Source organism: Pezoporus flaviventris, unplaced genomic scaffold (genome assembly GCF_033815535.1).
Source record: "Pezoporus flaviventris isolate CSIRO_AGI_PZ_B2104156 unplaced genomic scaffold, CSIRO_AGI_Pfla_v1 ptg000036l, whole genome shotgun sequence".
Taxonomy (NCBI): Eukaryota; Metazoa; Chordata; class Aves; order Psittaciformes; family Psittacidae; genus Pezoporus; species Pezoporus flaviventris.
Genome location: NW_026892584.1, coordinates 34,263,837 through 34,288,244, shown reverse-complemented (window position 1 = coordinate 34,288,244; position 24,408 = coordinate 34,263,837). Strand labels below are relative to the sequence as shown.

The window sequence follows — 24,408 nt, the reverse complement described above, 5'->3', positions numbered from 1 at the left end:
CACATGTTTGCATACATGAGCAGATCACTTGGATTGGGAGTAATGATTGTTTCTGTGCCAGGAAGCTCTGTCATTTGGGAGGCTGAATTTTAGAAAAAAGGACATGAGTTCAAGCCCATTAGTGTCAGGAGTGTCCACATAGAAGTGCCTTTTCACCCTATAGCTACTTCTCCCGTATAAATAGTTAACTAGCATAAACTACCACAAATCAACAGCAAGGATATAGCTAAAGCAGTCTAGGTACAAAACCTGCTGGAGCTTAAGGACAGGAGTTTTCAGCAGGTGGTGTATGGAAACTGGACTGCCCCTGGTCTGCTCTGAGAGGTCACAGTAGGTAACAAAATCAAGCATATTTGTCAGCAAGCTGGGATTCATCCTTGGCAGTGTTCAAGGCGAGGTAGAATGGTGCTTTGAGCAACCTGGTCTAGTTTGAGGTGTCCCTGCCCATGGCAGGGGGTTGGAACTGGATGATCTTAAGGTCTTTTCCAACCCTAACTATTCTGTGATTCTTTAAAGAGACCCACAGCTGTGCTGGGACATTTTTAGGTGGCCTGAAAGCAAGAATAGAAAAACACTGGCTTAGATGGATCATTACTGAAGGTACTAGCAGCACTGGGACCAATACTCTGCCCAAAATTTATTTTGAACAGTGACAGTGTCAAGCAGCCCATGTAGGGCTACAACAGCCACTTGGATCTGCTCCCAGCACAGCACCCATGGGGAAAGCCTTGCAATATCCTGTGGGTAATGTCTTCCTTGGGAGAAACTGCAACACTTTTTCCTTAACCTGTTTTTAGCTAGTCACCTGCTGACTGCCAGTAAGCATCGCTGACAAGCAGTGCTTCCTGGCTGCCTTGTTCTTAGGTGGGATATTTCTGACTCTTGGGAGGATGCAGCAAAGAGCAAGTTTGTACAGCTAAAAGAGTTCTGCTGAGTGCTGGGGACAATATATCCCTTCCCCAGTGCCAATATTGCTCCCAAAGCACCCTGCTCTAAGGAGAGAGCCAGGAAGAGTTGCTTTTCTCTGGCTGTGGAGGCACTGTGGGTAGCTGGGGACATTTCACTGACATGAGCACTGCTGCTCAGGGAGGGATCATGATGTTGCCATTTATAAGAACTTATGACTTGTGCAAAAGCTACAAGCAGGCACTTTTCTGCCAGACTACTGTAATCCTGCTGAAAACTGCAGAGACAAAATTCACCTTTTCCGGGCTCATAAAACTACACCCAGGGCACCTGAAGAGCAAGGAGTGTCTATAAATATATAAAGGGGGAGTGTCACGAGGATGGAGCCAGGCTCTACTCAGTGGCAAACAATGATAGGACAAGGGGTAATGGGTACAAACTGGAACACAAGAGGTTCCACTTAAACTTGAGAAGAAACTTCTTCTCAGTGAGGGTGACGGGACACTGGAACAGGCTGCCCAGGGAGGTTGTGGAGTCTCCTTCCCTGGAGACATTCAAAACCTGCCTGGACGCATTCCTGTGTAACATTATCTAGGTGTTCCTGCTCCGGCAGGGGGATTGGACTAGATGATCTTTCGAGGTCCCTTCCAATCTCTAGCATACTGTGATACTGTGATACTGTGAAATCTCTACATCTCACCAGAACAGTGGCAGGATGTTAAGAATATTATCAAAAGCAATATCAAAATCTATCAAAATGTATCAGGCTGGGCTCTGAGAGCCAAACATATTGCCACAGCATACTGAGTTTTACTTGGTATTTATAAGCCCACAAAAAAAAACCACCTTCAGGAAAAAAAAGAAGAAATGTGTAGAGCAATGGGCAGTTTTGAACAGTCTGAAACAAAGATATCAGAAGTAATTGAAAAGATGTTCTGGGTGATGGGAGTGTTAGTAACACAAATCAGTGGTTCATTGTGGACCATACTCTGTATTGTGTCCTTCGTGCAACTCCATAAAGGAAGAAGACACAGACAAGTTATAAAATATTTATAATTTTCCTTTTACTATGCCAATGTGCTCTGAAGAGTATCATCTTTAGGCACTGACTACAATCTGTCTTCATATTTACTTTACTCTTTAGATCTCCCCATCATTTCTCCACCCAGATGCTGATGTTGTTGAGTCACACTGTCCCTGAGTATTCTGATTCTTCCCACAGAATTGTGTTTTCTAGTCCCATTGTTCTGGTCATATGGACAAACCACCCCAGTTTCCATCTTCTTACTGCTTACATAGGCTCATGGGACCCAATTACTTCAGCTTCTTCTTCTCTGATGGTGCTGTTGGTCTTATTCACTGTTTTTGATATCTGTGTAATCCTTCAGAGACATCTGAATTCAAAGATATGAACCCCTTATTCTGCAGCAGTTGTGTTGACAGAGGACTACTGAGAGCACAACTGTCCTCTGAAGTTCTGCTTGGATGTGCCTGAGATGCTCTTAATCTTTCCAGATTCTGGCAAACTGTGAGATTTGTCACCATGGGTGCATTAATTCCACTTTTCTATTTCTATTTTAAGATTTAAGATTATAACTCCACATTCTCCTAAGCAGATCTCTTATTGGCATTTCCATCCTTTGATGTAAGTCCTTGCACTGACCTTTGCAGTAAGCACCACTAGCCAGCTTTGTTGCTGTTCTGCTAACCTCAGTCCTTTACTTGCTATGAAAGTGGGATCACTCCAAAGCAGAGATTATTGACTTTCCTGGTTCTGGATGCTGACATTCCTAGCTGTTGCACAGCAGGTTAGCAGTCTTCTGCCCCTGCAGAATGAGGCCCAGGTATTGTAATAGAGGACTGCATTGACTACTGTACCCCTGGTGTGGAGGCTGTTGAGTTTATCATGACACACTTGACAAACCCGCCATACTTTGCAGAGATGTGTGAAAGCGTGATGTAATTCCTTCAGGTTATTGCTTCAGTTCCCTGAGCACATGCAAATCTCCTTTGGGCCCTTATTCATGCCCTAGGCTGGTGGCGGTATTAAAAGAAAGAGCTGGCTAGAAGGAAATTTAGATTACATTGCCAGAAGTCCTTAGGGTGTTTTACAGTGTCTTTCAGCAACAGAAAGAGCAACAGCTCTGTTTATTTGGAAGTTCCTATTACCTGTCCTAATGTTTCATATATTACTTTTTTTATGACCTTCTGGATGGTAACGTAGGACTTTCAAGTGCCTTGTTCTTGTCAAATACTGTCACTGTTTATCTGTTTTCTCAAGGCCTTTTTATTTCTCCTGTAATCTGATGCCTCTGCTTCTTCCATCTGATGTCCAAGCTGCAGTTGCCTTTCAGTTGCACAATTTTAGACCATCTTGGGCAACGCAGGTCTGTTTTGTCTTTTCTTTCCTAGCGATTCTTTAATGAAACTGTCAGTTGTTTCTGTTTTTTATCCTTCAGCAAGGGCAAAAACTTCCCTAGTTTAGACTTCTGCCAAAGACTTCTGTTGAGCATCCAGCTCATGCTTTCTCACAGGATTTCAATTTTATGGCTTCCTATGGAGTTTAATCTTTCTGGCAATGATGAAAAAATCACTGCTGGTGGCAGTTCCTGGGAAATTGAAACTAATGAATTACAAAAGTGACAAGGTGTTAATGAGCTTGGTTCTAGAGTGTAAGAGAAATCTATTTTTAAATGGTGTTTTCCACAATATTTAATTATATTGTGCAGAACAAAATTAATGCCATTAAAGAACATGCAAAACATGGGCTTTTGCACTCTTCTCAGCCTAGGTTTGATTGGAGGGGACACTCAGTAGACTTAACTGTTCCCCTGGGCATCCTGCATATCTCCTGGTACCAAGAAAAAGGCCATCCTCACATCTAACAGTCTCAGGAGTCTTGGCTGTTCCACCGTACTTTGGCTCATCCATATTCACCCAAGCAGATGGGCACCACCTTGCTGTTCACTTAGATTTTATGCCTTTAGTTCAGCGTGAAATCCTGCTGCCACCTGGTCTCACTGCCTCTGCTGCAGGATGCTTGAGCAGAAGTGTGTTAGTCATTTTGCTTCTGTTTCCTCTTTACTGAAATTAGTGTTTCAGCAGGGACTGAGAGGGTGGCTCTCAAGGGTACTTGATGCCCAGCTAACTCAGCTGAAAGAGAAGTGTCACAGCTCCTCAGTGCTTTCCTTACAGGTATCCATGTGAACAGTCATGGGAGGCCTGTCGCCACTCAGTCATTTCAGGGAATAAGAGCAGACGACAGTCTGGAGAATGGCTGCTCAGTTTCAAAGCGCTTGCCTTCCTTGTTGGATCCTCACTCTGCAATCTCCTTTTCACTGCTCGAATAAACACCTTAAAGCCTGTAGAAATTCCATACCTGGTTTGCACAGAAGCTGGAAGATCCAGGACTTCTTCCCAGGACTAGATGGCAACATGAGGTTTAGCTGGAGTTTTAGATGTTTCCACACAGGGTCTGTTTTTTTTTTCTCTCACACAGTAGGAATGAGGGAGAAAACATGGCTTTTCTGAAATACTGAGGACAAAGAGGTCTCACAAAGGACACCAAGAGAGTAGGGTGACATGTTCAATTGGTGTGGTCGCTGATGTAAGCAGTTGAGCACTGTGGGATCCTCACTGGAGAACTCACTTTCACAGGTAATTTGGCGTCTACCCATACATAACAATGGCAGTACAAGATTGATTCTGCCCAGCAGAGTGATTCAAACTGTCAGGTCTGACAAGACAAACTAAATATTTTTGCAAGTTGCTCTCAGAAGGCAAATTTCTCTGTCAAAAGTTTATGAAGTATTCAATGCTTTCAGATATATAAAGGGTCTCCCCTGTGCCTCACGTAACACAAAATTATACTATGATTTGAAATTCTGGGGGTTTAGCTCTTAGCAACAATTTCCAGATCATATAGATAACTCGAAGAATCAATCCTTATGTGAAAAATAATATGTGCTAGTACATATGTGCTATATATAAATATATAATATATGCCAATATATGATTGATGGCCTGGCTTCGTGAGTGAAGATTTGGGAAGGGCTTTAACCACGCTTACTACAAGCACGATGACCAAGGCATGTGGGATAGGCAAATCTGGTTGGAAAAAAGGCTGCTTAGGCAATCAGGAAGTTTCCGACCAGGACTGTCAAACTCCTGGGGCAATCTCAAGGGACCCATGCCCTGATCCGCCCGCATGCAAGGTTGGATCTGCAGCTTCCAATGCACCTTGTCACCTGCCATTTCAACCCTCACCTGTCCATACAGACAAGTGAGAGTAAGCCCTTCCAGCCTGTGCAGTGGATTTTTTAGGTGAGGCACAGCTTTTGCAGAACTGGCCCCACCCTTTACACCTGAGATTTAACTACCACAGCCTAACGAGCTAGGACGGTGACAGCAAAGTCCTCATGATCTTTCTGGATTTTGGGGTTTTAAGCAGGAGGTGTCAGAAAAGTTACCACAGGGATAACTGGCTTGTGGCAGCCAAGCATTCATAGCAACATCATTTTTTGATCCTTTGATGTCGGCTCTTCCTACCATTGTGAAGCAGAATTCACCAAGCATTGGATTGTTCACCCACTAATAGGGAACGATGCCAATATATAAATATATGCTATCATCCTGATGTTTTTTATCAAGAGCATTTTTTTTCCATTTACTTTGAAAAGTTTATGTCTCTGGCTATGAGATACATCATGAAATACCAGAGAATCAAGGTTAATCATATAGAAAAAGGAAGCTTTCTGAGCATTTTAAGGGAAGACCTTTGGTACCCAGAACCACATTCTGTGTGGGAGACTTCCAGGAAGAAAGATGACACTTTCCAAAGGTGAGTGATGAAAAGGACTAACCCACTTGGAAATGGCAGATGTCAATAGGGTGGGCAATAGAAACTAAAAATGATATTTCTTCTTCCAAGAGACTGTAATCCCACCTAGTTGCCAACCTGGTGGAAGGTGTTCTGATTCCCACTCTTCAGCATGGGGTAGATTGCACTCTCACTGCCTTTGAGGGTCCTACTCAAGGGTCAAAGTGTGAGGTTCTTGCTGCCCTCATTTTACTTTGAGCCGTAGCTTATTTATCTCATTTACAAATCTAAACTCTTGTTTATTAAGCTCTTTAAAATCTTCAGATATCAAACACTGTCCAAAGGCAATAATAATAATTTGTCCTAGTTTAGCCACTGAGACAAAGGCACTGGTATTATGGGTACTGATTTAGAATAGCCATTTTAAAACCGGTAAGCTTTTTGGGTTATGTTGAAGGTACTAAGCAGAGTAGGGTAAGACAATATTATCCCAGAACAGCATGCATAGTCTCTAGCTCTGATTACATACAGATTTTGCATTATGCCTCTTGAGACTGAAAAATAAGGCCAAAAAAAAAAAAAAAAAAAAGCCAAAGTGAGGATTAACAAAGCTGACAAGACCTTGAGGGCTTCCTTTCAAAAAGCTTTCTCTACAATCCCATCAGTTTAGAGCCTAAAGTAAAAATTAAAACATTTGCATGGAGAGAGGGCAGTAATTCTTCAGGATGAGTGTTTAAAAAAAGAAAAAGAAGAAAACCTCACCCGCTATAAGCAACCAGAATGTTTCCAAAACAACTTGTAAACCACACACAAACGCAGCACCGTTACCTCTTGAAAAAGCAGCCGTACAGCTGCCTCACGTTTTGGAAGTGGTTTATGTTTTAAAATAAGCAGTGTGCCAAAGTGATGTGGAACTCACTCAAATGAGCAGGACTTGGTGAGGCTTTCTGCTTTCCTTGGGTTTGTCTACATGTAGAAGAGAAATTATGAACTTGCACAACAGGTTACAAAATATCCCCTAAGCCCTCTTGCCAAACAGAGACCTTGGGCTCCTATTTCAGAGTAGTCACCTGAATGGGAACTCCTTGATACTAACTCAATTTTCAGGGTTAATGACAATGGGGATAATGGAGAACTCATCCTTGGCAGGCAGACTGAGCTTAGGAAGATGTCCCCATCCTCTGGGGGCTAAAAATCATTTAGTCTCTATCTCCAATCAAACCAGACACTAGACCAGACAATGATAACATCTCCTGTGCCCTTATAACAGCCTACACAGAGCTGGCCTTTGGTCTTGCGCTGCCTGTGAAGGCAGATGAGATCCAGCAGAAAACTGCAGCAAAACAGCACTCCTTGGGCTGGAGGCCAGGAATGGGGCAGAGATGCCTGATTATCCTATGCCATGGGGCAGACTTGCTCAGTGGTAGGTTTTTCATGCCAAGGTGTGTAGGTGATGGTAGACATGTCTCACTAATGAGAAACATACATAAACAGGGAAAATTAGCCCATGCTGAGCAGGGAAATTGTTATCTGTGTCTGAGCGAGGCTTATCTGATGATAACCAGGGTAGCTCTACATCTTCAGAGCAGTCGCAGAGACACACCATCAGTGGCAACAGTAACCGCATGAAAAGTTAACATTCATCAGTCTACTCTCCTTAATAGTACGGTGTCTGTTGCACTGAACAGGAGTAATTTACTACATGAAAACAGGATACTAGCCTGCATGCCCAGAGGCCTCCTTATAAGCAATTAAACAGCTTAAAATTTGAACCTCAAGGTTAACTATATATTCACTTTTTCCAGCCTCTTCTGCTAAAAATACACAAAGTTTTATTCATTGGCTGGTTAATCCTTACAAGAAGTAGTCTTGGACAAGTTCTGCTCCTGAAATGTCTGATTTGCTTGATTGAGATGGAATCAACCGGTTTTGGTGAAAGAGGGATCTTCTCTCCCAGGGGTTTTGATTAACTCTGTTACTTTTTTTCCAGCACATTTATGCTTTTTTTTTTTCAGGCTAGTCAGACCCAGAGCTGACAACAGTTTCTTACTTTGCCTCAATCACACACTCCATCACACAAGGAGAAAGGAAAATATTCCTCTGAAGTAAATGGGGAAAACTGGCTTCCCTCACAGTATGACAGCAGAGTTGCCTGTCAGGCTATATAGAAAGCATACAAAAAAGTCTGAATAGCAGTGTTGGTACCTCAGTACTGAACAAAGTCAAATGCTTGGCAGGCAAAGGGTCTCTCTGCAGCCCAGTGAATACAGTGCTGGTTGGAAGCTGGGCTTGTTGAGAGCTGGTATGCAACTGACTGAGCCCCTCCAGCAACCTGTGCCTCAGCTCTCAGTCTACAAAATGGGTGCAACAACACCGACTTCTTTGGGAAAATTCATTTGAATTCAGCTTAGCAGGGAGGGGAAAGGGCAGCTCACAATGCTCTGCCTTGAGGAGGTTGATTGCAGCTTCCTCTCATCACACACAAGGCAGCTCTGCTGGGCTCTGGGCAGCCTCCTTTCGGCTTGGCCCAGAGCATCTTGGAGTCTCATGCAGTCATCCAGCACTACATGATGTGACCCCATCCTTGGCTGCCTACTGACCATCTCCACCCAATTTCCAGACCTCTGTCTCCAGTTTGCCACCCACCCTTCCCAAAGTCACCAGCTGCCCCTCCACCCCCATGTCAATTTCTTTTCTTTTCCAGACTTAATTTCACACAACCCGGCACAGGGTAGCACCTCTAAAGAAGCATTCCCACACCACACTGTCCTGCTTTCACATCCCCATGACCGCACTAATCACTTCTTCCCAACCACAACCTGCATGAGGAAGAGGAAGACAAGGACCAGAGGGCATAAGGTCATGGACACATGTGGACAGCAGATGACGGATGGCGAGAGCACTTCTCATGACATCAGTGTCAGCATGAAGTTACAACCTGAGCTCACCTAAAATCTGGCTCCAGCCTCTCCTGGGGACACTGCCCACACCCTTTTCCATCTACTTGTGCTCATGAGGCAGCAGTACCTAACTACTAGTTACTGATAGTTTTGCCTTATATATATATATATGTGTGTGTGTGTGTGTATATATATATATATATATATATATATATATATATATTCAGCAAAACCATATTCTATAGTGAACCTGAAGCTGAAGATGCCTAGTGACCTTCCTGTCTGGTAGACTTTCAGGGCAGTTCATTAGGTGGTTGCCAAGGCAGTCCCATCTTTGTTTGCTTTACTGCTGAATAGTAGCATAGGGTATAAAAAAACAAACCAACAAACAAAACTTGATCTTTTCACTCTGTAATGTCAGGTTTAGCCTCACATCTATTCAGAGGAAATCAGAACTATAGCACTACCCTGCTTTTCATGCTGGGTTTCCACTCAAGGAAGCCAACCATTTCAGTTAAAGTGACCATTTTAAAAAGAACTATGCTACCATTACAGTGATAATAGAAGTAAACAAATGTACTTTCTGATGGGCCCTCTGATGAGCCAGATGTTTTCTCGAGAGGTTTGACTTGGGAAGGATGGGATGTACATTTACTCCAGGAAGTCCTTTTAGCACCTGTGCAAAACCAGGCCAGGAGCCTTGCAGTGCTATTAACTCTACATGATGAAGTCTACCTTAGCCTGCAGCAAGCTCAGCTCTGCAATATGCCAAGGGGGCATATAATTGCATCTATAGGGCATCTATCAGGATGTCTTCTCTAGCCCAAACCCCTGCTCAAAGCAGGGTCACCCATCAGGTCAAACCAACTTGCTCAAGGCTTCACCCAGCCTTGTCTTGAAAACCTCCTGTGAAAATCAGCAAGTGATACACAAAAATAAATGGCTTCATCTTAGAAGTCAGCATCATGAATACCAGCACGTGCTTCAGTTCATTCACTTTAGCTATGAAATGAAAGATTCCATGTTTCTGACATCAGTCAGGATCACAGATTTCCACCGTTTCTATCTCCATTCCAGTTTAGAAGTAATCCAAAATAAATGCAATTAATATTAATTTTAGGAATGGGAGATTGTCTTCCTATAGGTTGTTTTCTGAGTCTTTAAAAAATGTTAAAGATTTTCAGATTTTTGTTAAATGTTAAATGTTAAAGATTTTCTGAGTCTTTAAAAAATGTTAAAGATTTTCAGATTTTTCTCTGCAATTGTGAGGGTTATTTCTTTTTCTAGGGAAAAAAAAAAAAAAATTCAAAAATTCTATCCTCACTCTGCTTCCTGGTTCCAGCAGGCAGGGTGTTAGCGAAAACACTCGCAAAACCCAGGAAGTTTTGCAAGAGCTGCCAACACTCCCACAAAAATATTCATACCCAAAGATCATCTGCTCAACTGGTCATTCTCCTTAAAGGAGCTAAATTGTGAGTAGGCTGAAGTAACTGAACTATTCTTCCATTTTTTCCCATGACCTCATCCGTGAAATACTTCAGTGCAGTTCATGTGGGAATATACCACTTGACCATCCATGTTAGCGCTGAGGACTCTGTTCTCCAATTTGTTAATCCAGCCTCAGCAACACATATCAAAAGAAATGTTAACAAAGTAAACCAGAGAAATGTGCCATAATGGACCATATCTGGCCATAATGCCCAAGGTGCCAGCAGATCACAATAGACAAGTCCATTACCAGGGCAGGGGGGTTGGAACTAGATGATCTTAAGGTCCTTTCCAACCCTAACCATTCTATGATTCTATGATTATCAGCATCTAAAGGTTCAGGAAGTCCATTATCAGCATCTACTGAGATGTTTCTAGTCAATCTGCTTCCTTTTCCCTACCTTGTGCTCACCTGGGGGGTGCTCTCACATAGAGCTCGGACCTACTGACCAATGCAGGGAAACAGGCAGGAATTTGTATCCCTTGCATCTCAGCTCTGCCATCCTGCCAGTAGTGCTCACAGCCCTCATCACAGACTGGCTGGGCTGTAAAGACCAGGGCTTTCAGCAGCTTTGCTTAGAGTTAAGCCTGCAAGCATGAACAAAGTCCATCCCCATGTTACTCTAATGCCCTCTGTAAATATGCTGCAGCCTGATTACTGTTGTTTAATTACCATCTGTTACTGCTACAGGACAGTCAGAATGACTGCACATGCCCTTTTCATCCTGTGCAAATGGCATTAGTCTAGAATAAAAAACTCTTTTTTTTTTTTTGTTTCTTTTTTTCCCCATATGTGATTGGGAAAGAGGAATGGAAGTGTATAAGTGGCTGAAGTAACTTGGTAATGATGGACAGAGCTAGGTTAAGCTTTCTTTTACATCATTAGACTGCACCTATTTAGGATTATTAAGGCAAGAAAGCAGACTGTGAAATCTTAGCCCTTAAGTAATCTCTTCCTTTATCTGACTGATTTCATCCTTCCTAAATTCCAGAGCAGGCAAAGTTTTAGTTTAGATCTCAGAATTTTCCTATAATAAAAAACCATAACCAAGCCACAGACAAGGCTTCACTACAAACCCCTCTTTCAGCGATGCTCTCATTGATTTTGGGGGTTTAACTCAGGCTATGCCCGGCACATTGGAAGAGATTTTTCTGAACATCTATGCCTGGTGGCAGGTTATCCCATGTGGGTACAGTTTAAATAAGGAACAGGGACAGCAACTCCACAACGTGGGCTCGTGTGGACTGCCTCAGGAAAATAAACCTCCAAGTGAGCAAAGGCAGCCACAGCAACAGGGGTGACAGGAGGCAGAAGCATGATTACTAGAGTGGGTATCTGTGGCAGGGTCAGGCCAGCCTCAAAACCCTTAGGACATGAGCGTGAGGATTTCCTGATTTGACAATCAATTCCATAGTTATTTCTGTGAAGATTTCTAGTAATATGAGTATGTTCTTTATTCTGCACAATTGCAGATGCTTCTCCTGTTCAGCATCATTCTGAATATTCTGAAAGGAATCACATCCTCTTTTTTTGGTACAGAAGAGTTTGGAAAACAACTACTACACATTCTGCATGAAAGCATATGTGCAAGACTTCTGAGAAGTATATGGTCAACTCATGTCTCATAAAATCATAGCATGGTTTCATAAAATCAAATTATTTCCAGCTACAATTCAAAAGACTTCTAATGTGTAAGAGGAAGCATAACACTCAGTATATGGCGCTAAATCATTCTTCTATTAAAGGACTTCATACTGTGACATGCATCTTCATAACTCTTTCTAAAAGTACAAGCATAAGTGATGCACCAAGTGGTCTATCATACTCAGATGCTTCTTTCAAGCTCTCAGTATGTGTTACTTCAAACATGCACATTTATTTTAAACATCTGATCCTTTTCTTTTTAATACTGCTGCAATGTCCCTAATGCTACTGGAATGCTTTCTGACTGTATACAAACAAAGGGGAAGGAGAATCGGGTCCTGAGGTTACAACTGGTTTGCTGAGAAGAGCCAAGGGTAGGAGTCAGCTGAGGAAATGGTGCTCAGTTCTTGAGATATATGAGGCTAGGGCTCCATTTCTGGATGAAGCAGAAGCAAAGGACAACTCTTTAAACTGAAAGCGCACAAAGTAGTTGAGATTTCAGCAGAGCTTGAGAGGTATCTCCCGACACTACATCTCTAAATAGACAAAATCCTGTAACAAGCCTTCACTCTACATTTCCACTGTTCTGAGAAAGAAGGGACCCTTCAGGCTGAGAAGCAAACCCACAACGATCCAGGGCTTTGACAGTTGCCAGGTTTCTCAACTTCCTAATCAGCTGTGTGGTATCTGACTGTCAGGTCTCAACCATACCTGCTGCTGCAGCCGGGGTTTAGCCTTCCTGTCTCTGGAGGAATTACAACCAAAGATACAGAAGTAGAAGAAAATGTTTGAAATCCAGTCTCTTCATTCTCCTGTTTTATGATTCTAAGGGCTACTTCACAGAACAAGTGGAAATTCCCCTGAAAACATGGAAAGAGGTTTCATTTCTTGACCCACTTACTTAGTGGGTCCTTGGGGGATTTCCACTTAAAAAAAAAATCATAATTAAATCTGGTATTCCCTTCAGAAAACTGTACTTCCCTAAATGTTTCATCACACGTCAGCAAGCAGATCTGATACAGGAAAAGAAAAAGAGAAACAATGATCCACCATTATTTGGTAATGCTAGGAAGCTTCTGCTTTTTTGTACTTCATTGAATGGCCATCTATATATAGATCTCAGAGGCGGGGCAGCAACTTCCATACTGTCATTATGATACTGGGGAGAAGCTCCTCAGATACTATCTGAAAAGTAGGATGGGATGAGAATGGCTTTTACAAAGAGCTGAGCAGTAAAACTTGCTATTTAAAGCTGCAGATGGTAGAAATAAGAGATGGACATCACTGTAGAGATCGAACAGAGCCATTATGTCACTTCCACGGATAGCACATCCTACTTTGTATCACTTGTGAAGCTGAGATTTCACCGAGTCCTCATGAGAAGGACGAGAAAAAGCTGGGAAGGTACTCCAAAATAGTAAGCTAGGATGGATTGCAACCTAAATTTTAACTGGAAGAAAGGATCTCTGTAAAATCTGAACTCTATGTGTCACAGCAAATTCAGCTTTCAGTTTGCATTTGAACGCATCAAGTCTGTGGAGACTAATGAGCTGAACCAAGGTAAAAGGGAAAAGAACTTGTTTCCGCTTCCTCAAACTCCTTACAAGGAGTCAGCTCTCAGAAAGGGACAGACAGTTCTCCATGGGGCACATTAGACAGATCATTTCTTATGTGTCAACTCAGAAAGGAAATACTAAGAGCAGGCCAGCAAAACCAAAGCTGCTTGTCCCCGATAGAGCTGGAAAAGGGGATTCTTAAATGGCAGGTGACTTATAGCTGCTCCTTTTGAGGGACACTGGGTCTACTCCACTTCATGCAGATGACATAGCTATCAGGAGGGTTTCTGTTCCTACCAGAAAGCTGTGTCTCTCAACACATCCTTTGCACTGAGTTAGTGATAAGTTAGAAATAGCAAGCAAGTAGGTTTGAAAAACACAGCAGAAAAGTCTTTCTAGCTAGGCTAGCTCACAGTGAAATTTTTGTACTACATTTTACTTTGCCTGCCCTCAAAGAAATAGGACGGGACACAAATCGAGAAGTAACTCTTCTATAAATGACATTTTTAGGTAGGATTCATTTTTTAAACTTTTATCCAAGGGAAAATTTTAATCATCAAAACCCAATTCCCCACCATGCAAAACCTAAGCCTTAGGTCAACTTCAAATAAGTAAAGAAAAAAGCTTCCCTACCCTGCAGCTAACCTTTACCCTTTTATTCTTAATCTGGACACCAGAAGTTGTGGCAAAAGGTTTGCTATTCCTGCCCTCATGCAGGAATACTGAACACGTGTGCCACCTCTGCAATTGTGTGCTTCAAGGTGTGCGCAGATGAGAGAGAAAAGCTTTCCTGGGGGTATGCAGCAGCCAGGCAGGGAGCTGCGCTCTGTGCAGGAGCAACACTGTGGCAGCCTGTGGTCTGTGCTTGAGATCAGAGCAGAATAAGAGAGTCACTTTTCCCTCTGGCTTTAAAGTCTGTTTATGATGCAAAGAAACATATGAAAAGGTAAAAAATTCATTTGAGCAACTATCAAGGGGGGAGAAATAAGTCACAGTATTGTCAGTGGAAACACAAGTGTTTTAGCAGAGAGTAAAATGTATACCCCAGGGAGCTGGTTTTGGGGCAGAGCTCAGTGTCAGAGGGTTTGAATGTGTTTTTATGAATAAATAGTATGTAATTATTTTGATGAACTCTTTCAAATGCATGTTTGTATGAATATCCTAAAGATCTCATGTTTGCATATATGTTTTGGAAAGTGGAAATCATACACTTTACATATCCACTTACACTGAGGGTTGCATCAGAAATGGCTGACTATGAGCTTGGTTGATTTTTGCTTGCTTGTGACAGATGGCTGTCTGATCAGGAACAGCATTGATACCACCAACAGGAAGACCCAGGTGCTTCCCAGGAACAGTGGTACACTGAAAACAGTCAGACGGTTTAGGAGTAACCGGTTGTTCCATATGACTGTATGAGGTGCATGAAAAGGGAATGCAGCAGATGTCAGATGCCTGGTGGGTCTCAAATTCAGTGGCAGAAATAGACAGTTTTGAGTTAACAGGGCTTAGTCTGTCAGGGCCCTGGGCTTTCCTCAGGACTTCCACCTGGTGAAAGGCAGTCCCATGCCCTTGATCAAAGCCCCAGCCTGCTCATCTGGGGGTAATTTATTTTCCTGTTGCAAGTCTGTAAATGATACCACAAGGTGCAGAACCACAGGGGAGCTGAGGTAAAGGAGCTGCAGGAAATACTAACTGAACTACACTGTAAAAACAAGATCTGCTGTCAGTCACAAGAGGAACCTGCTCATTGCAAGTAAGATTACATAAATACTGGTGATCACAAGAGGATTCAGTACAATATCCAGAACGAGACCAAAAGAAGGTAAAGAACTTACTTGATTTTTCTTCTTTAATGTTGTACTCCAGCACACCGGGAACCTCATTCTGCACTGGTAGGCGGACTGCAAGGACCATGTTGTTCACATTACCCTCTTTCCTAACCAAAAATATCTGAAAAAGGAGAAAAGAATTAAGAGCTTAGCTACACTATGTGAACTTCTGAACTTTATTTTCGATTATTGGCAGTGAAGGTTTTTATCAGTACAATCCACCTTTAAATGATGTTACTTCAGCTTCATTCCACTTGGTTGAACTTTACATGACAAAAATAATGAATAAAGGGGCATTTCATCTGTGAAATTCAGATCCGCAAAGGAGCCAGCAAAATTTCTATGCATTACCGATGTCCCACTTAAGCCTAAGGCAAACTATTTCACTAACTGAAGAGTATAAAGCTACACCCACAATTTGTCAAGTGATGCTCCTTACATATATGCTCTAAATCACAAACAATTCACCTTAGAATGTCCCAGTCCAGGTCTAAAGCAAGAAATTCCTTGTACTATGAGACAGAATGGATTCAAATGTCCATGAGTGGAACATAAGGCCAAAGGCCCTGTTGGCCATGTGTCTCATGGCAAAGTTCTGTCATGGGACCAGATCATTCAGGCTGGCAGGGACCCCAAGATGGCTCTTGTCCAACACCTGGCTGAAGACAGGAGGCCAGAGTGGGTTGCTCAGGGCTTTGTCCAGACAGGTCTGGAGAACCTGCAGGAGGGGAGACCACACAGCCTCTCCAGACATATCCCACCTCTTACTGTCTTCAGAGGGAGAAAGTGTTTCCCTGTACTCAATCTGAACCCCTCTGGTTTCAATGTCACCTCTTGTCCACCCACCATGCAGTGCTGAGCAGAGCTTGGCTCCATCTTCTCCATGACCTCCCTGCAGGTACCAGGGTGCTGCTGTGCAAACCCTGGTCCCACAGCCTCTCCTCAGTCGGTCTGTGCCCAGCTCACTGCCCACCACCCCTGCAGGGCCTTTCCCACAGCGCTGCACAGGCAGGCAGTGCCAGCCCAGGTCACTGCCAGGGGTCTGTCTCCCTGGGGCAGAGCTGCGCCTTTGCCCTGTTGAATTTTGGAAGGTTTCTGCCAGCCTTGTCTCCCCAGCTTGTCGAAGATCCCTCTGGGTGGCAGCACTGACTTCAGTGTATTGGCTGGTCCCAAAATCACAGAGCAGATGTGGCTGGAAGAAACTCTGGATATCATCCAGGCCAACCACCATGCTCAAAGATGAATCAACTACAGCAAGTCACTCAGGGCTGTGTCTTGACAGACTTTTAATATCTCCAAGGATGGAGACTCTACAGCCTCTTGGACAACCTGTTCCAGTGTTCGATCACCCTGACAGTAAAAAAAGCTTTTCTTAGTATTTAAAAAGATTTTTGTGTGTTTCAAGTTGGGCCCACTGCACCTCATCCTTTCACTGCATACCACCGAGAACGGTCTGGCTCAGTCTTCTGTGTGCCCTCCCTTCATGTGTTCATACACATCGTTAAGAAGAAGCCCCTGAGACTTTAATTGGAACCAGTAGAAGCACTGTACCTATTGGTTCCCACCAAAAAGGAAAAGGAGAAAGAGAAAAAGGAAAAAAGAAGGAGGAGGAAAGAATAAAGAAATTAGAACAAAATGAGAAATGAGGAAGAAAGAAGAAAAGACAGAAGGCAAAAGAAAACGAAAGAAAGGAAAAAAAGAAGACAAAAATATAAAGGAAGAAATAAAAAAAAAAAAATCTCATTCTTTATATTGTATGAGCTCCTGAGTGGGTTCCTAATTAAAGCTCATTGTCAAGGATATTTTTAGCTTGTACCTTGAAACCACAGATATAAAGACAAAGTAATCTTCACTTTTATCTGGTCTTTGATAGCAGATTTTGGCAGGAGAAAGTCAAGGCACTCTTATAAAAAACTGAATTTAAAATTTGGGCTAATTCTGGACTCTGGATATTAAAACTAGACAGAAAAACTGTGAGTTGGTAAAATCATTTATCAATTACAATGCAGTGGAAATCTATCAAGGAAACATTAATTTCTTGGACAGAGGAATTAAAAGTGTTGTCTAGAAGCCAGAACCGTTCTTTGCACGAGCCCCACTCATAAGGGCATCTCCTGTCACTCTGAAGCACCCATGCTAACCATGTGGTTTTAAAGCAGCTTCACAATCTCTCACAGTGCCATCATCTTGGCCTCTGCCATTTATGAGAAATGGATGCCCATGGGCTCAGGTCCACCAGCACTGCAGAGAAAATGCAAATACATACATGGCAAACAAGCACATGCCTGAAGCTGGCCTACATCTAAAGCAGGGCACCCCCCACCTGCATCATGGAAAATACTGCAGGTAGGAAAAAGCTGTAGAGGCTCCCTCTTCACCAGGTCCTACCACCCATGTGTTAGCATTGTCCCTCTAACACCCCTCAAGAGGCTACCATGACCCTGGGTCTCAGTCCGCGCTATCTCACATAGCACTGGTCAAGTGCTTCATCTGAAATTAAAGGTAAGCAATGAAAGAAGTGAAACCTGGAAATGAATCACTTCTATTTTCCTGATGGTCACGACTGGTTGCCATGGCTCCAAAGGGCTAGAATTGGACCATGGCTGTTCAGATGGGAGGGAGGTGGGTTTTCTGAGCTGTACCTAACCCTACCGCCTGGGCCAGGGCTGGTACACAAACCAGTCTCTTCCATTTTCGTCAGTGGCGGGAAAGCTGCAGTGCTGATTCAGCTTCAGGATTGCTCAGAGTGGGCAGGAGAGCCTGCGTTTGCCATGGCACACCTCTGATACATCAGCTCTTCTGCCTGTTTCAAGCCACAGCTGGAGACCATGCCTGAGGAAGGCGCGAGCAGGGGGAAGAGAGGCAAGGTTTATCCCCAGAGCTATTCCAGAAGTGTGGAATAGCCCTGCCTGCAGGACTGAGAAGGCCCTGACCGAGGAGGCTTGGGGCCATACACTGCTACATCAGAGACAGTCACCCAGGTCTCCCTTTACAGTCAGTGCAGGAAAACAAAGAGGACAATTCGCTCAACTTGTCTGAGAATTTCAGGGTAAGGTGCACTGTACAGTCTAGGTTGATCAGGCAAGTCCCATGGAGGTTAGCACTTGGCTGTGCCAGCTTTTAGCCCTTGGATAGACTGACTCAGCTGAGCTACAGGTCCAAACCTCCTCAAGGAGCAGGAATGAGTGAATTCCCCTTGTGCTTCGGCATCAGCTCAGGTCATTTGCACCTGCCATCCACAGACCTGACCAGGATACCCACTCCCTGCCATGGCTTACCTCCAAGACCCCAGGAATGGGAAGCTCCCTTTCCTACAGAGCTGTTTTCCTTAAGCAAGCTCTGAGCTTTGCATGAGTCTGCCATTTTCTAGCACTCAGCTTATGAGGGCCAGATTGCAGTAAGAATGACTCCCAGCAGTTCCCAGAATTTAGGGGCCTTTTCTTCAGGGAATCTAATTTTTATTACTCTAAATTAGTGTAGCCAAGAGCATGATGGGGAATGGGAAGGCATCTCCATGAATGGCAAGACATGCCATTGTATGTCTTGCGCTATTGTGAGTGGCTAAAGCATCAAAAGCTAATGGAATCAGAGAACAGTCTGCTGAGTATTTTTGCTTCCACACGAAAAAAAGTGCTGCTCTCCTAACCAGCTCCACCAAAGACAGGAAACGTGATTGTCTGAACTGAAACCGCTTTGGACTTACCCCGGCTGTTTCTTTGCCAAGTATCACCCCAGCCCTTTCCCGGTTCATATTCAGCTGAAGCCAGACAGAACAGGTCTTGATGAGTTTGTCAAGGATGCTGATCCCTGTAAGTGGGAGGCAGTTTTGCAGGGCAGCGGCCTGACAGAGATGTGTCTCTTTTCCATCCTTGCTGGAATCTGTGATACAGCTGAAACACAGCAAGGGAGTCCTTTGTAAGCAGAACTGCAAATGGAAAACCTGGGGGGAGTAAGGACTGTAAATGCAAACACACAGGCACACACAGAGGCACTTACACACCAGGAGAATTCCTCGAGGGGCATCAGACCACAGACACCTTGCAACAACAGAGGCAAACTACGTGCGCAGGCCTTGATGCAGATACACCCCATCCTAAGGACTATAGCCTCATGGTGATGATGCACACTTGGGTTTCAGGCCACAGGCTTGCAGGGTGCTCTGTGCTGAGGTCTGCTTGTTTCAGCTCATCTATCTACATTGCCAAAGCACAGGTACCCAGAGACAGAGGTAAGGGATGTACAGGGACAGCCAGCACTGTAGAAGACAGAGCATGCTTGTCCCCTGGACCCTATCCTCCAGCTAGAGGGTCAAAGCAGTGTTTCATGGCTTCAAAGGGAGTGATGCAGCAGAGGAAAAAGGCCAAAGACCTTGCCATCCGCTGGGAATACACACATCCCCCCCTGCCACAGCATCTGTCTGAGGTGTGCAGGGGCCAGGCAGCCTGCAGCTCACCTTGTGCCCCTGCCACTATCAGTGATTTTCTGATCACACAGGAGCTGTGATGGGCTCCCTGCATGATGGTCACCAGTGTGGTATCTTTCCCCACTTCCTCTCAGAGCAAGCCTGCAGAGTAGCTAGAGGCACCATCAGCTGCTTTTGCATTTTGGCAGCCACCCCTGTGTCCAGCTTATGTAGTCTACAAAAAGGCAGACCTAGACATCTCATTGTTTAAAAATAACACTGAGAACTCCCCATCTCCACTGGTGATTCTGTGCTGATGCTGATGATTGCAGAGGGGGATGCTCCTCCAGCCCTCCACAGGGAGCCAGCTGTGCCCTCTCATGGTGGTGGGCAAAATCCTCCATCTCCATTGTGAATCACAGAGTACAGAAGGAAGAGGGAGAATGTGTTACGATGCATTCAGCAGCAAGTTATCCACTGCAGAATAGCTATCCTTGCCGATTCCCAAAGGCTGATCTGCAGCAGAAGAATAATTCAGGGTGCATCACTGCAAACAGCCGTAGGTTGCTTACAATGACACAGCGTGTCTTGCCAGGCAAGACTCAAAGGACACAGACATAGAAAACCCTTTCCCTGAACCAAGGGTGGGGAATGGAAGGGAGCAGAGTAAATGCAGAGAAACACCAGAGGGACCTTCAGGAGGCAGGAAATGAAGACTTGATTTTGCTTTTTCCTGCCACATTTGTAATTTTGGCCAGTTCTAAAGCAACAATTGTAAGCTCCAAAAAGATGCATGGGAGGTGTTGAGTGACAAGAGAAGGGCTATCCTGCAGCACCGCATGTTAGCAATGCCCAGTCACACCTTATGTCTCAGAGCTTATTCTCAGCTTTACAAGACATAAGAATACAGAAACTATGCTGTTGAGAACATTAAAGATCTGGGACACTCCTTTAGATTCCTGCTCTGATCAGAGACACAAAGAACTGATTCTATTTATTTTTAGTTCCTGCAGTCTGTTGGCAGACTGGTATTAAAAGCTGGTTTATAGCTATGCCACTGATTCAACAAAGTATTTATGTACGTGCTTACCACTGTCAGTGGAAATATTTGTGCTGAAAGGTCTGGTCAAAAGAATGCTACTGGATAAGGCTACATCTCATGGATGTGGGCTTCTCATTTGATTAGTTGATCTTAAAAGTCAAGAAAATGAAGAACTTACACAAAACATGTTTTTTTCTGTACCAGTTTTACTGCTTAGGTATCAGAGCTGAAAAGGGGAGGACTCACTTTTTATGGGGTCTTACTTCAAGACTTTGCCTTTTCCCTTGTAAAGATACAGATCTTAAAGCTGTACATTTCAAATAAGATCAGACTTAAACTACTAAAACAGAGTGCTTTCAAAGGCCTTGCCTAACGCAATATGCTTATCCCAAAAGTTATTTTTGATAAAAACAGACTTTCAAATCCCCAAACCAACAGTGAAATTTTATTTTTAGTAGTTTTTTTTTCTTTTGCAACCCTACAGAGACAGCTTCCTTAGAAAATACATGTTCCTTTTCCTTTGCAATCCCAGTTGCTGACTCAGTGTATCAGTCCAGAGAAGCTTGATTTTAATCAACTCATTTTCAAGATTATAGCCAAGACAGTGAGAATGAGAGAGCTATGCTTAAAAAAGCAAACAGAAATAAGTGAAACACTCTCTTTGCTTGTGATAAAAGCCCAGCTTGTCACACAGGTGAGGAAATTTCTTTCTGATGCAACAGCATATGATTTTAATCGGTATCATCTGGCCATATAGAGTAAAGCAGCAAAGGAAGTTAACCTGATTCATCTCTCCGCTTCTTTCTTTACAGAAGAAACCAAAAGAAATGCTTAGTAACCATGTGAAAGGAAAACCTGTGTTGGATGACAACGTTCATACTTGGGAAAGAAGTAACAAGCTGAAGAAAAAGAAAGGTGAGTTATAATGAAATGTTTCATAACACTAAAAGCAAAGTAGCAAAAGCTACTCCCGAAATTACACAAGCATGAATCTGATCTTGCCAATGATGTGTGAAGCCCAGATCAAAATCAAATTAATGCTGATAACGTCTTACTGCAGAACCAGAAGGTGATATGCACTGCAAGAGCTCCAGTGATGCTGAATTGAATTGATACCCATCAGTTATGTAAGGTGAAAAGGGCCAGCAAAGCACTGATGCTCAGGAATCCCATTTTCTGGAGGGAAATGAGGGATATCAACAAAGATAAGGAAATAATACAAAGCAGCTTGGACCTGGTGAGCACCGGGCATGTAGTGACACTGGTATGGTATTCCTCATGGGGGAGCCCAGGTTTGATGCAGGCAGAGAGGTGCTCAGCCCAGTCACCTTGTCTGGAGTCCTGTTCACAGCAGCAATGCAGGTTTGGCAACAACAGACTGGTGAAGAAAAATAACAGAGCTGCCCTTCCAACACATATGACTGCACACAGGGCCCATTGTCTAAGTTTTGGAGAACAGATAAAAAATAGAAAATAATTCCAAATATAGACGTACAAGATAAAAAAAATAAGAACCTGAGAATATTTGTCTTAATGGAAACATCTCATGATTTGAGTGTGTGGGGTCTTTCAGTGCAGATAATTAAGGGCAGTGGATGAGGCTTTTTGGCAGAACAGGAACCCAGCCTTTTGGGGACCCTCAGAAATGAGAGTCCTGGTGCAGGGTATCCTCCTCTCAAAAGCCAGCCCAGAAGAAAGCCTGCAGGCTATTGTTCCAGTCCAAAGGAAGGAAAGGACTGCTCAGTGAAGGGGAAGGCCTTGGTAGACAGGAAAGGCATGAAGAGTCATTAACGGGATCATGTTAAAACAGGGGAATGGTAGACTAGCCGCTTCCTGGCAGCAATTTAGATGATGTAGTTCCCAAGAGAAGGGGAGAAGGATTGCATTGCCCAGATCTCTTAAAATACTGTGTTAAGAGCAGTAGCAAACACTTTGAGTCAAATCCTGCACTGGCTAAGAGTGGGAGTGAATGACTTAACAGATCTTTTCTAGCTGTAACGCTGTGACCCATGACATGCCAGTTGACGCAGTTATAGCACCAATACTTGACTTCTTTCCTAGGCACAGCTGTCACAAAGGTCCAGATGCTGGGCTGTGGGACTGCTTAATCCAGCAATTTAATCTGGCTCTGCTGTAGCTCTGTATCTGCACAGAGAGGAGGGAGCCCAGGCAGCTCCCAGGTTCTTGCTGTGCTGCCAGTGGAAGGGATTTGTGGGGCACTGAGGTGAGCAGCTGGCCTTTGCTGTTTCACTCACTCAGAATTCATGCATCAGATGATTTCTAAACTCATGGTTTTCAGAAATAACATGCAACTCTATCCTCCTTCTCCCACAGTCCTGGAAAACCCTTGGACTGATACAGGCAGGTGCTCGTTTTTGTCAGGCGTGATGTGAAGCTGAAAAGCTGGCCCTAGAGCTGCCTGGCTTTCATTTCTTATTTGATTGCGTTCTTACTGCAAAGTACTTTTAAATTCTGCATCCGCTCTGCTAAACTTAACTCGTCTGGGATGCAGGGAGCTGTGTGTTGCATACTGACTGGAATGCAGGTTAATTAATTGCACAGTGATGACATTCACACACCTGCTCCAGTTTGGCAGAAAGTATTAGGTTGATGGTTGGAAGTAATAATAATGACAATGGCGATTTGAATTATTGCACAGTGACTGTACACTGAAGTAATGGCACCACCATAACTGATTGCTTTAGAAATTAAGAGCCACACTTGGCAGCTGCATATTCCCAGAAATCATCAGAACTGCAAGGGGATATAAACCACTGAATTTCATGCAGGTTCAGATCTGGGCATACCTTTGCAAGGGACTTCAGAAGTACTGCCACAAACTTGCTGACACTTCCTGGCTCTGCTGATCACCCCGAGGCAGCTGAGACACACAGAAACCGTGTGCAACAGCAACAGGCACTGTCAGATGAATTCTTCACTTCTGCCTATTTGCAGCTTCTGCCTCTCACCAGATCAGAGAAGATGCATCGGGGTTATTAAATCAAATCAGAAACCAAATGCTCTGTAGTACAATGGTAAGTGAAGGCTGAGGGCCTTAGCGTTGTTTAAATAAACCAGGTGTAAGAACTAGAAGCTAGTTTTCTATTTTTATGTTTTATTGCTTTTTTGTTTCCCCTCCCCCTGAATATTAGACGACATCAAGTCAGAGCAAGAGCAAGGACTTGGTGTGCTATCCTCAATACTCTGGTATCTGGTATAGTTATAGCAGAGCAGGCACAACAGATCTTCAAATGTGTGCCACCTAGCTTGCTGCTGAGGGAGAAAGATGGACAAATGGCCATAAATTCCATGTTCTAAGTGAAAAGCAACTTTTTGCTCCAAAGCCACCTGGTATCTGAAATTATATCGTTCAGGGCAAGCCACTTGTGTCTGAAGTACTTTATGCACAGCAACATAGTTTACGAGGAGCATGTGAAGCAGGAGGAAAAGATAGAAGCTCCTGAAGCTGACACACCAGTCCTGGTGGAAGTAGACGGACAATGCTGGTATTTTTTGTGGATAAAGGAGGGAGTTGGCAGTACAGGGCTTCATGGAGATGGGTCAGATGATGGTGCTGAGATTAAAAAACTGACAGAAAACTCACAGCCCTGTTTTACATCCCATGTCACAACCAACCCAGTTGGACTTGGCTGCAGGGCTCTGTGTCACTGGTGACAGAGGCAGACCCCTGTATCCCTTTTGTTTCATAGCCACCTTCCTGCTGAAAAGAGCATGAAGTTCTGATGCCAGCACACTGGAGAAGGAAGAGAGTCACATGCAGAAAAAGAAATGCAATAAGGTTCTATCAGTTAGACCCT

The 24,408-nt window shown here is 43.7% G+C and overlaps 1 protein-coding gene across 1 annotated transcript in view; it reads right to left on the bottom strand.

Annotated features, from left to right (window-relative positions):
- LOC133274717 (ras and Rab interactor 3-like) overlaps positions 1–24,408 on the bottom strand; it is a 159,482-nt gene that overhangs the window by 28,855 nt on the left and 106,219 nt on the right. The window contains exons 18-19 of the mRNA XM_061464254.1: positions 18,850–19,036; positions 15,153–15,267 (exon numbers count right to left, since the gene is read on the bottom strand). Coding sequence (XP_061320238.1) covers positions 15,153–15,267; positions 18,850–19,036 — 302 coding nt within the window. The remainder of the gene's footprint in view (positions 1–15,152; positions 15,268–18,849; positions 19,037–24,408) is intronic.